Raw genomic sequence first — 13,535 nt, 5'->3', positions numbered from 1 at the left:
AAAAGGTACTGTTTCTGATAGCAAATTCCAGAAAGCCTTTTTTTTCATGGATGATTAGACAGGAGACATTGATTCACTGAGCCGACCACTTCAGAGTGGGTCACATAGAAGAATGCTCATTATCTTGAGGCTGGATGCAAATCCTGATCCTCCTCATTCTTAGCTGTGTGGCTTTGGGCAGCTCCCTTGACCTCTCTGAGTCTCTGTTTCCTCACCTCTAAAATGAATACAGCACCTACCTCATCAGACTCCCGTGAGTCTAAAGGAATAAATCCGTAGGGACATGCTTAGCACAAGACCTGGCACAGAGTGCTTCAGGATATTTCCATGATTAGGGTTCTGTCTCAAGAGTCACTGTGGGAGTTCCCGTCGTAGCTCAGTGGTTAACGAATCCGACTGGGAACCATGAGTTTGCGGTTTTGATCCCTGGCCTTGCTCAGTGGGTTAAGGATCCCGCGTTGTGGTGAGCTGTGGTGTAGGTCGCAGACGTGGCTGGATCCCACATTGGTGTGGCTGTGGCTGTGGTGCAGGCTGGCGGCTACAGCTCCGATTAGACTCCTAGCCTGGGAACCTCCATTTGCCGAGGGAGTGGCCCTAGAAAGGCAAAAAGACAAAAACAAAAACCAGTCACTGTGGGAGTTCCCATTGTGGCCCAGGGGAGACAAATCCGACTAGTATCCATGAGGATTCGGGTTTGATCCCTGGCCTCCCTTAGTGGGTTGAGGATCCAGTGTTGCCATGAGCTGTGGTGTAGGTCACAGCTGTGGCTCAGACCCCGCTTTGCTGTGGCTGTGGCCTCAGCTCTAATTGGACCCCTAGCCTTGAAACTTCCATATACTGCAGGTGTGCCCCTAAAAAGCAAAAAGATTCATGGTATAATCTTGTAATTTTAAGGCCTCTGAATCTGTGCGTTTGATCATGAATGATGGTCTCTGACACCACCTTCTTAGTTTTCCAGAAACCCTTGCAGCACGCTTCTCTTCCAAAAGTGTGTGGTTTCCCCTCCGTTTATTAATTCTCCTTCCTATCCAGCCTTCCATTCAGAGCAGAATCTTTAATTCTGGGCTTTGAAGTTTATATTCCAGAAAGGGCCCCTCCTGAAATGTTCCTTTTCCAAAGGCCTTGCCTGCCAAAGTGTGTTCAGACAAACACAAGTGCTGAGCTGGAAGGACCCTGTCAGTCATCGCATGAGTCCAGCCCTTTATTTCACAGCTGAGGAACTGAAGCCTGGAGTCCCAGACACACGGTCTATTAACTGCCAGAGCCAGGGTGACCCGGGCCACGGTTCATCTCATCACACGCCTCTGTTTAAAGCTGCGTTCCTATTGTTTTATAAGCAGCTTCACAAACACAGTCAGAGCCTGTTCAGAAAGGATTCCCTGTGCTTTACCGACCATCTCCCCTTTTCAGTTTATGAGGCTAATTTCACAGCCTCACTGAGACGCCAGGGCATAGAGGTAACTCTTGAAGAAGACATAAAGTGTAATGCTGTATCGATTAACCATTTCTTCTCTTATGTTTTGAGAAGGGTTATTGTTTTAATTCGTGCCTGAAATAAATAATAAATGTTGCAGATGTCTTAGTGTTCAATGAAACAGTGGAGAACCTTCTGTTTTCCTAACAGGAATTTGATTCTCCCTCCCTGTCCCCATCCTTCACTTGTTTCCAGCTGCTAATGTTGGCCTGTCACGTTCTAGTATCTTTGTCTTCTTAGGGCTGCACCTGCCTATATGAAGTTCCCAGGCTAGTGGTCTAATAGGAGCTGTAGGTACCGGCCTACACCACAGCCACAGCAATGCAGGATCCGAGCCACGACCTACACCTACAACTCACAGCAACACTGGATACTTAACCCACTGAGCAAGGCCAGGGATTGAACCTGCGTCCTCATGGATACTAGTCAGATTCGTTTCTGCTGATCCATGACGGGAACTCCTAGTATCTTTTTTTGAGAAAAGAAGTACTTACCTTTCCCTGAAATGATGGTAGGGTATTAAGTTGTTTATTGACTATTTTCTAAACCATCTAAGAAAACTTTTTGTTTGTTTTTAGGGCACAAGATGATGAAACAGCCCAATCCAAAGAAGTCCAGCAGAAACAGGGCTCAGCCCACCAGGAATGGTTTACCAAATATTTTTCCTTCTAAACTAATAGAATGCTTGAAAAACATCTCTTTGAAACATCTGATCGAAGGAGAAAAAAAAAAAAACAAAAAACCAAATTTAACTTGCTTGTTACGATTTACATATAGAACTAAAACAGATTCTTGCATTAACATTTCATATGGTTTCACAGGGTGACATTGTGACATTAAAACGAGCCACTGTTAGCAGAATGCGCCCATAGTGTTACTGATGACCTCCACATATTTCTAGTGTCTCTGAGACTACTTCCACCTCGTGGAATATCTGACTTCGTGATTTCTATTGTCTGCTTTTAAAGTGGTTCCATTTTTCTTAGGATGCTGGTCATCTTCATTTGAAAAATATTTCTATGTAAATGATGTTAATTCCAAAATGCAAATCTAACCTCAAGAGCAAGAGGAATAAAACAAAGCTCAAAACAACCAGGAAAGCCAATTTTAAAAAAACAAAGAAAACAAAACTACTAGAAGTGGACTATAGTAGGCCCTGGCATACGTGGATCACATATTTTGACGTCCAGGACATGAAGTAGATTATAGAGGGCATAACACCTACCTCAAAGGGGCTTTTTGAGCTTTCAACAAAATAAAATGGGCAGTAATACCAATCATGAATTGGAATTAAGCCTTGTCAGGTTTTTTCTGTGAATAACTGAGCCTCGCCCCGTCATACTTCTCAGTTTCAGTGCCTGCAACGTGAGCTTGGTCATCTGTGAAGGTTTCTAGATTACCTGTTCTTTGAAGTCAAAGATCTGCTGAGCCTCTTGTCTTGCCTCATGGTGCCCATTGCATGGATGCTCCGTAGATTAAAGCAAACTGAGAATGGCCGTGAACAGAGCTGACTGGTCAGCTGAAAATCCACACTGAGCTGTTGAACCCTCTGATGGAGCAGTGCGATTTCATAAGACTCAGTACAACTTTTAGTGGGCAAATACAGTCTCAAAATCCTTCGGTGCTGGCCCAGCAGGTGGCCCATAAACAGCTGTCTATATTCTATGCACTGTCAAATCTTTGCTCTTTGAATAAAACTTTAAACAACTGGGCAATAAAAATGGTTGTGACTTGTATTGATTTTCCAAAGGAAGGTGAAATTAGATGAAGGCTGAACTTGGAAATAGGAAGTTCACGTTAACCTCAGTCAGATCATCTTCAATACACTGTCGCTGCTCCCACACTTATGTCGTTATGAGACAAGTCCTCTTACAACTCAAACTCACAATTTAAAGGTAAATTTACTACCTAACCAAAATTCAGGCCCCAATAATATGATTTTTTTTTATGGCTGCACCCATGGCACATGGCAGTTCCCAGGCCAGGGATTGAATCCAAGCCGCAGCTGCGACCTATGCTGTACCTGTGGCAAGGCCGGATCCTTTAACCCACTGCGCCAGGCTAGAGATTGAACCTGAGCCACTGCAGCTGGAGTCTTAACCCACTGTGCCACAGCAGGAACTCCAGCCAATAATATAATTTTTTAAATGCAAATACCTGTTACCATCTCTGTAACGTGCCATGTTATTTTTCAGTATCAAGTCTTTTTTTAGTTTTGTTTCCTGCTCAGGGTGAGTACTGTCGGATTATATGTTTGTTTTGTGTTTTTGAGACTACATCCAGGTCGCTGGACTGTTGTTGAAGTGCAACTCCCGGTGACTAACAAAGTAGACGCCACGTGGCGCTGCTGCCCTTTGCCTGCCTCAGCATGACCCAGGCTGCAGGCGCAGAACGTGACTGAGACCCCGCATCTGTTTGGACGCCTCTCTTGTTGCAAGGGAGTGAAAGGTCATATTAAATTTTTAGATTATACCCAAATAATTATACCTTTGTTGCCTAATCTTGGCACGTGTCTGTTGTTTTTCCTGTAGGACATGTTCCCTGAGTATCGAAGCATCAAATACACACCTGGGCTTTCTGTGTGATACGACAACACAACGAGAAAATTTCTAACAATTTACACCTTCACGCACAGTGAAGGAAAGTCTATGTCTCTGTGTTCTAGATAATACTGACAAGGAAATCTGATAGATAAAACATTCTTGTTCTTTTGTGAAATCTGGCTCCACTGATCTCTCAGGAGCAGAGTGGTCTTAGAGACGATGGGGGCGGCTTGGAAGTAATAAGCAGACCTGAGGAGAAATGCAATGATTCAGAATTGATTTAGGAGGGAGAAACACCAGGATTTGCTGACAAATCTTTTTAGGCTTTATTATGACCAAAGGAAGCGTTAACATATTTCTGGAGAAAAATTGGAAAGGAATATCACTCACTACGAGTTGTACTTAATTGGGGAAAATAGAATGAATTCACCCCATTAGCGGCTGCATACCGTGTACCTGAGCCCTTAACTGCTCTAGAGTCAGTGCAAAATCCCACACAGCAATTGTGACTGAGGCTACTTGGTATATAGTCATTCTCCAGCACCTTCTGGATTCTGCGAGGGCAAGATTGGGAAATTAAATGGAGCTCTGAGAGGGCCTAGCTTCTCAGCAACCTTTCGATTTCTAAAAGTAGCACCAATCTTACCATCTCCAAGATGCAATATGGGTTTTGATCTGCTACCCGTCCCCCCACAGGCACTCACAGAGGCCTTTGACTGTTAAACACTGTTGTTTTGTCATCGTCCTGCTGAGCATCAAGACAGTGGAGTGATAACCAGCCAACTCTCCCATTTGTATGCTACATGCCCCCTTGCCTTCCAAAGGTCTGAATCTGTGCACTGAGAAAATCCCCTTCCTCCCAGCTGATGTGACGGCTGGTTGTTTTCTCCTTGGGCTGCGCAGCCCAGAGTTTTCTGTTCACCAACCAGCAAAACGTCACTAACAAGGAAATTGCTATTTACAAACAGACAAAAGTGAAACACTGTCATTTATTTGACAAAATACTTTTGAATTTAGTAAAGAAGTGGCAATAACAGATACATATGCCCCACACAGAGTTGTTCCTGCAGTTAGTGAAAGAATGCCTAAAAACGTAGTTAGTGTAGTTAGGTTTTAATCAAGACATCTCAAGCTGCCCGTCAGAGCTTCTGACTGGCACAAGAGGACCATGTTGACAACCCTGAAATCAGATAATATGACTTCAAACAACTTTGAAAAGCTTTAACTTCTACTTTCTGATTGAGGGAATTCACTGGCATCAGGCTACATATTATATACACACATGCAACCAAAGGTGAGGAGTAGGTGTCATGTGTAAGAAAGGTGTCTCCCTGTACAGTCAGAGGGGAATAATGCCGACTTCTCACGAGGGACGAGGAGACAGAGATCACCACCCTCGGAGGGAGAACTAAGCAAGGCTGGCGGAAGAGACAAGAGGTTCTGTGACGGCCTTCAGAGGCTGCACCGACCAGGCCAGATGGGAACTTGAGTGGGTGTCACGTGGGAAGGGGCCTTCGAGGCTGGAGGAAACAAAGGGACCAAGACACCGAGTCAGGGAAGTACTGCCTGTTCAGAAGGCAGTGCAGCACCGGTTTAGGGTGCAGGGATGTAATCTAACAAGGGACGTAAACAGAGACTAAAGGTTCAGCCTATGAGAGCCGGGCCCAGTGCCGGTTTGTACTTCTCGATGGCCATTCAACAGAGTGCCACAGGTGGCCTGTGTGACCAACAAGAGGGCAAGATGGGCTTCCCAAACATGGAGGCTCCACATGCACCCTGCAGCCCACTTCCCACTGGGGCGGGGCCCCTTGGAATTAACACCATCCGTCAGCGCAAACCTTCATGGATGGAGAAATCTGCTCCAAAAAAGCACAACACACAAAACTCAAAACTCAGAGTTGATCACAGTAAGCCTTGATATCCTCACATCTCACCTCTGCCCCAACTGTCACGCTGTTGAGAGCAGGGTCTGCCCCGTTCATTACTGCCCCGTTCATTACTACAGAGTTTAATACGTCACCACTCCTACCATATCCCAGCCTCCAAAGTAAATAAACACTACACAAAACATAAACTTGGCCCGAAGAGAAGTCAGCATCGCCTTAAGGATACTGCTGGATTCCTCCAGCACCAGGTAACTGCAGTCCAGTAACAGTTACTACACTAATCTAAGATAGTATCATCCTTTTCTGACCTATTTACAAAATATCCTCATTCCGAGGCTCTGGAAGCGTCACAAACATTGTTGCATTAGATTCCTCTTGAGGTAGTTCAGTCTTGAAACAGCAAATCTGTACATTTTTATCTACTGCCACTGAGGGTTAAATTATCATAAAAAGCCTGCAACCAAAATCCTCATCCTGATATGTGGATCAGATCATACAAACTAAAACTGCAAACATAGAGACTGACTCATACGAAAATGAAAATAATAAAAAACAAGCAGCAAAACAAAAACCCCCATCACATCAAAAGGAATCTGTGACATCATACCAACAGTCTAACTTTAGCAAAGACGATATACTTAGTTTACCAAAGCGATAGGCATTTCATAAAGTACTCAAGAAATAGTGCTTATAAAAACAGGAAAAATTTTAGGTGAGAGCATGAAACTAAACTCATCTCATTCTCTGGCAAAGAGTTCTCCCAAATGTCACGTCTATAAAAAGTGATGTCTGGCAAACCCTCTGGGCCGACTTGTCCGCCAGTGCACTCCCAGGCTGGCCTGGCCTCAGCTTTGTTTCATGGGTGCAGGGATGTTGGCAGACGCCTGCTCCAGGTAGGCCAGAGAGCCCTGGGGGAGGTCGGCCGGTTTCTTGTGCTGTACATTGATGTCCTCCAGCACCTGCTGCCAATGCCTCAGTTTGGTCAAGTGCTTCTGGACCAGAGCATCCTTCCGCTGTAACTCGTTCCTTAGTTCTGAGACATCCTACAAATGCAAGCAGCTAAGTCAGAGCAAACTCAGGAAAAATGGTCACAGGTCCTGATCAGTTAAGAGCACTAAGAAGTAAATTCAAAAAAGAGAACCAACTAAACCATACTAGGCCCATTACTCTGCTTGGCTGCATAATCTGATTGACCCAAAGCAAACCTTCCCATGAAAGATGCCTAACACTGCATCTTTTATTTTAAATTCATTTTTTTTTTTTAAATAAGTTACACACAAGTTACAAAATTCTAAAGTACCAAAGGGCAGCCAAAAATAAATCAGTCTCTTTCCTATCCTGGTCCCCAGACACCCAGTATCTCTGTCCAAAGGCTACTGCTGAGAAGACTCTGTCACACTGAGAATCCATAACACATTAATTATTTTAAAAGAATCCATAGCCACTGTTCCATCGTTTCAGATTATAAAGTGTGAAAATCTCATTTTCAAGAGCCTTTTTATGAATACCATTGCTAAAATTCTGTATTAGACCTGGCCTTGAACACACCTGGATTGCTACTCAAGTATTCAAATCAGAAAATGATCTGATAAGGTGAATATTAAGAATATCATCTTCTTACCATTTACCCTCTCAACAGCTGGTATCTATGAATAAATAGAACATTTTTAGCTAACTGCTCAGCTTGAGCAAGGAGTTATTTTGAAAACTGCTAAAAAATAATCACCCCAATTTAGTGTTTGTGAGTGACGGCATCATGGGTGTTTTGGAAAGGAAGTCTTCCCTCCTCCACGTTGGCTGGGCAGGGGACAGGCCCTGGCCTAACCCACTGAAATGCCATGAAGGGCGATCTCAACACACTTCCAACTTCACTGGTTTCAAACAACTGAAATAAATGAAATCCTGAGTTTTCACAGAGCCTGGGACAGAACGTTTACTTTTCGATTCCACGAATAAAATTTGCCAGAGACCTTCCTGTGTGTAAGGTACCAGGGACATACAGATCAGTTCCTCCCAAAATGAGCGTATCACCCACATTAACATTTTCAACCTTTTCAAGCAGGAGAACTGTTTCTGAAAAGAAAAGTCTTCCATGAAAGCCACTGTATGGAACAAGTAAGAGCAGAGAGCTGCTCTGTTCAAAGCCCCACTTTCCACCCCCACCCCTCAGCTCTACCACCTGTCCAGGCCGTCATGAACGCTGACCATCAACATTTTACAATGTTGACGGTAGCTATAAAGTCCCCCTATAACTAAGGGGCAAATGCAACATCTCAGCTAAAGCATAAATGGAATTTTTGTAACATTTGCTCTTCCTTAAACCTGGGGAGAAAACTGAGCCCATACCTCTTTGATAACTTGCTCTGGTTTCTGGACAGATAACTGCAATCTTTTTTGTAGGAAAAAACATTCTGTCTGTCTTGCAATATCTAGAAATTTCTGGATACACTGATCGACACCTTAAAAAAAAAAGGCCAAAATATTAAATTAAGAAAAACATTACAGGAGTTCCCGTCGTGGCGTAGTGGTTAATGAATCCGACTAGGAACCACGAGGTTATGGGTTCAGTCCCTGGCCTTGCTCAGTGGGTTAACAATCTGGCGTTGCTGTGAGCTGTGGTGTAGGCTGCAGACGCGGCTCAGATCCCGCCTTGCTGTGGCTCTGGCGTAGGCTGGTGGCTACAGCTCCAATTCAACCCCTAGCCTGGGAACCTCCATGTGCTGTGGGAGCGGCCCAAGAAATGGCAAAAAGACAAAAAAGAAAAGAAAAACATTACACACATATATCTCCCTCATAAAAGAATAAGAATATCAAAGGAGTAATTTCTCATAGATGTAATCTGGAATTTTAATCCTGCCCACAGCCATAACATTGACCCCCAACATACTATGTGTTAACCAACATTAAACAGCAGATAATCTGTGCTTTTATCAGGTGAGTAAGAGACCTAACTACAAAAGTTCTTCTGAAGAAAGACAATCTAGAGATCCAGCTATTAGCATCATGATTTCCAGTTAAAATGAAACATTTAAAACACAGTACAAAGAAATCAGAAGCACCTCCAGGGATAGAACTTGGGTGAGGAGGCAGAAGCACAAAACTTAGTTCTTAAAAAAAAAAAAAAAACAGTATATACACTATTGGTCTTCTTTATCTGTGTACCAATATGGAAAGCTCATTGTAAATGGCTCATTATGAGTGACATAAAATGTCAATCAATAAGTTGAACAATGAGCCAGCAGTATATGGACTGTATAAATCTTATTTCCTAGAAAAGTTCTCTTAGGATACAAGCGGGACTGAAACGCATCAAGTATAAAATCAGCAGTAAGAAATCTTGCTGAAGGCAAGAACAGTATCAACAAAAAGGGAATTCTTACCAGTTCGAATTTCTTCCTGATCTGTACCATTGACATAGTCCTGACTCACAAGAGAAGCAAAACAAGCCTGTATGATCAAAACACATCACAAAAAAAAGAAAAGAAAAATGTCATTCACACATCAAGGATCTGACTTCAGAGCAGGAAATAACTTCTCTTGACATCAGTGATGGTTTCTGAGTTTGCACAGCAGATGAGAAACTGTGCCAATGAAAAAAACTTGGTAAACGGAGCCTATGAGGCTCAGAGGGAGAGCTGGCAGAAGAGGCAGCAGGTATTTGCTGGCACCCCATCTGGCCTCTCTCCCACTGCTGCTCCTTTCCCAGCTGTGACTCATTCCACACCAGGCCTGGATCCCTATTCCAGCCCCAAGGGCAGCCCCTTCCTCTCATGCTTACATGTCTTGTGTCATCATCCATTCAGGACTCAGGCCAACAGTCACCTCCTCAGAGAGGCCCATCCCCATCCCTTCTTTCAAAACGGTGCCCCTCCTGCTCACGCTCCATCCTCAAGCCCTGCTTTATTGCTTTTCACTCAGTTAACTGATACCATCCCATTCTTTCAGTCTATTATTGGCTGTCCCCTCCCAGCAGATGGGAATTGTGCCTGTCGTGTTGCTTGGCACAAAGTGGATGCTCCATACATGTTACAGACTGACTGGGAGGCCTAAGAGAAGGTGGTGTGGTCACATGGACATACAAGTCCCAAGGAGGGAGTCTCTAAAGAGCATCAATCTGGATACACACGTGAAGCAGCCAAGAAGATCCATGCAGAGGCGACTCTCAGGAAATGCACAAAGAAGGGTTATCACAGAACAGCAGGGCCAGAAAGAGAGCCAGACGGAGCTGGGGGTGTGAGGGTCAGAAAAGACACCTCAAACCTCAGGAAAGCATAGACCTGCTAGTAAGCAAACCACACTTGGTGTGAGACAGGCAAACCTAGGCCCAAATTCAGGCCATCAGCCAGATGTGAGGGCCCTTCTCCTGCCTGCAGCTGCCCCCACTTAGTTTACAGAGAAAAATCAATTTCCCCAGGGTAAATTCTGTAATAGTTAAGAAATCTGAAAAAGTCTGTCCACTCTGTGTATTACTTTGAAAGGTGACTGCTGTTGGATTTGAGATGTGGGTGGGGTGTGCCCGCTTTGTGAAACCCTGGCTTCCAGAAAACATCTCATCCAGGAAGACAACCAATCACAAACTCACTAAGAAAGCTGGGGCTGCTCCTCCAGAGCCAGCAGGGCCACCAGAGATGATGGGAAGAAACCTGATTTCAAGAATTTTAGTTTTCTCTTCCCCCTTTAAAAAAGTAACTAATTGTAAGTAAAAATTATATATGTGTATATATATATGAACGATATTTAGCTGAAAATAAACAAAAACACTAACTCAAAAAGATTATCTGCCCCCCATGTTCATTGCAGTACTACTCATAAGCCAAGATACATGGAAACAACCTAAGTGTCCACTAATGGATGAATGGATAAAGAAGTTGTAGCACATATATATCGAATATTACTCAGCCAATAAAAAAAAAAAAAAGATGGACCTTAAGGGTGTAAGTCAGACAGAAAGGCAAACACTATATGATTCACTTATATGTGGACCTTAAAAACGACAACAGCAGTGACAACAAAACCAAGCTCATAGATACACAGAATGGACTGTCAGAGGGAGGGGATGGGGCTGGACAAAATGGGTGAAGGGGGGTTAAAAGGCAAAATTCCAGTTATAAATAAGTCATGGGAATGGAATATACAGCATAATTAAAAATTTTTTTGAAACTATGTATGGTGGCAGATATTATCTAAGACTTACTGTGGTCATCATTTTGCAATATATACAAATATCAAATCATTGTTGTACACCTGAAACTAGTATCTTTTATGTCAATGATACCTCAATTTAGAAAAAGAAAAAGAGGAGTTCCCTTGTGGTGCAGCTGGTTAAGGATCTGGCAGTGCTGTCACTGCAGCAGCCTAGGTCACCGCCATGGGCATGGGTTTCATCCCTGGCCTGGGAGCTTCCACATGCCTCAGGTGCAGTCAAAAAAGGAAAAAGAAAACTCTCCCAAACCGGAGAGACACTGATGATCTCAACTATCTAGACTGGGACTGTATATGTATCTGGGAGGGAGGGAAACACTATGTATGTATTTATATTGTTACCATTTGGGGCAGCATTTTGGATGATCCACCATCTGACTATATTACCCCGACTTAAAACTTGTCATATACAACAAAAGTGAAAATCAGTTTTTGAGATATTTATTCAGAAATACACAAAGTACACAAGACAGCTGAACAGTTGTATGGAAAAGAAAGTGTGATGGTCTATAAAAAGAAAATGTGGAGTTCCCGTGGGGGCTTGGTGGTAACAAAACTAATATCCATGAGGGCTCAGGTTTGATTCCTGAGTGGGTTAAGGATCCGGCGTTGCCATGAGCTGAGTTGTAGGTTGTAGACGTGACTCAGATCGCGAGCTGCTATGGCTGTGGGGTAGGCTGGCAGCTACAGCTCCGATTCGACCCCTAGCCTGGGAACCTCCATATGCTGCAGCTGTGGCCCTAACAAGACAAAAAAAAAAAAAAAAAAAAAAAGAATATACGCAGGAAGAAGTCTCATGTGTCCAGAGTAAGAAGAGATGGGACTGGACCAGTGATTTGAACATGCAGAGCCAGGGAGGCTACCATACCTTTTGGTCTTTCTTTTTAGAGCCACACCTGCAGCATAGGGAAGTTCCTGGGCTAGGAGTCAAATCAGACCTGGAGCTACAGCTGCAGACCTATGCCTTGGCCTTGGCACATGGAGCCACAATACAAGCCGAGGCAACGCGCAATTCTCACCCCGCTGGGTGAGGCAGGAATCTAACCAGCACCCTCACAGGCACTGTGTGGGGTTCTTAACCCACTGAACCACAAAAGAACTCCCCATCTTGGTCTTAACCCAACAGTCATGGCAGCCACTGAAGAGTTTTAAGCACTAGGGTGTTGATGGTAGGCTCTGGCCAAGACTTCTTTCTACAGGGCCAGTCTTTCAGCAAGTCTCATAACAGCCACTTCATCTCAAGCCTAGATGCTGCTCTAAGGCTTTCCTGTCCCTCTCCTTTACAGCTTAGCACCACCCCAAAGGCATCTCATCCTCCTCCCAGAAAAAAAAGATTTCTCTGTCCTTTAAATCAATTATCTCAAACTTCTGAATGTACGCCCCATTAAAAAAGGCATTCTGCCCATGCAACCCCAATAACACACTCATTTATGAACTCTATTTACCTACTACCTATGCTATTATGCGTGAAAGTCAAAAAGTAGAAAAGTTAACTCCAATTACAAGTTACTTCATTTCCACACCCTAATGGTTCATCTTCCACTTCAGAGACCACTGGAAGCCACCTGATTTTTAAGCACTTATTTTTTAAGCTCACCTGTGCCTCCTACCAGTCCCCATTTTCTCTGCTACAGGATTAATGCTTGAATGGGAGTGAGAGTTTGGATCACCCTCTGCCTCTCTCCCAAAGCTTCATCTTTAACTCCTCTTCCCTCGGCCCTTAATAACAACTTCCCATCTCAGCCCCAAGAATTCCACTACTTTAGGACCGTTTAAGGGTGGAGCCCAATGGAAAGAATACAGGACAGAGTGGTGCAATGCTCCCCTCGGTGGAGAATCAGCCCGTAGCAAACACGCAGGGACGCAGGAAAGGATACTCAAGGATAGAACCAACCTTGAATTGAGGGAACAACCTTGAGGAGCAGAACAACCGACTGGGAACCTAGAAGGGTCCCACGGTGGGGGTGGCGGGCAAACTTCAAGTCCTCGTGCCTCTAGAAAGGACAAATTTACTCATCTCCGCCAGTCGACCAGAAAATTCTGGCCATCACTCAACGTGGAGAATAAAGCAAGCAGTTTAGATTCTTTGAGCCTGCCGCCCCATTTGTAAGCCGGTGCAGGGATTGCTGAAAAAGATAACCTGCACACGTTTCAGAAAAGAAAGGCTGGGAACACAGACGCTCACGGCTCATTTTACCTCGAAAGATGACTCCAACTCGTCCACTAAGGTGCTGTTAGAAGTTCTTGGAATACCTGGTGTGGCCTGAAGAAGCGAAGCCTGGCCCAGGAGCCCCGGCGGCGGCGGCGGAGGCCCGGGAGGCTGCCCAGTGAACATTCCACCCAGCGGAGCCGCCATTTCTAAGATGGCGGGTGAGAGACTCACTGCACCTGCGCGGGAGCTGGATCCGTGGGTCACGTGACACGCCTGGT

General features: G+C 44.4%; 2 protein-coding genes across 5 annotated transcripts in view; one reads left to right on the top strand and one right to left on the bottom strand.

The window, feature by feature from the left end:
* The window catches only part of FAM184B (family with sequence similarity 184 member B), a 107,248-nt gene extending 104,053 nt beyond the window's left edge, over nt 1-3,195 (top strand). For all 3 annotated transcript variants that reach the window (XR_014812185.1, XM_005674541.4, XM_084971619.1), the window contains one exon: nt 2,053-3,195. Coding sequence is in view for 2 of the 3 variants with exons in the window: in XM_005674541.4 (XP_005674598.3) it covers nt 2,053-2,146 (94 nt within the window). In the remaining variant the exon portion in view is untranslated. The remainder of the gene's footprint in view (nt 1-2,052) is intronic.
* Nucleotides 3,196-4,319: 1,124 nt separating this feature from the next.
* MED28 (mediator complex subunit 28) lies at nt 4,320-13,477 on the bottom strand. 2 transcript variants are annotated; one of them, NM_001243569.1, is given in 4 exon segments: nt 4,320-6,946; nt 8,250-8,362; nt 9,284-9,350; nt 13,303-13,470. In NM_001243569.1, coding segments are annotated over 4 exon segments (537 nt in total). In that variant the 5' UTR covers nt 13,462-13,470; the 3' UTR covers nt 4,320-6,748.
* Between the last annotated feature and the right edge of the window lie 58 nt (nt 13,478-13,535).

Source organism: Sus scrofa, chromosome 8, assembly GCF_054392235.1.
Source record: "Sus scrofa isolate SSC_HxYL_T2T_F1_AM1 chromosome 8, Sscrofa_HxYL_maternal_Yorkshire_Landrace_v2.0, whole genome shotgun sequence".
NCBI classification, from domain to species: domain Eukaryota; kingdom Metazoa; phylum Chordata; class Mammalia; order Artiodactyla; family Suidae; genus Sus; species Sus scrofa.
The sequence above is the reverse complement of the archived record's forward strand: the minus strand, read 5'-3'. Positions and strand labels throughout refer to the sequence as shown.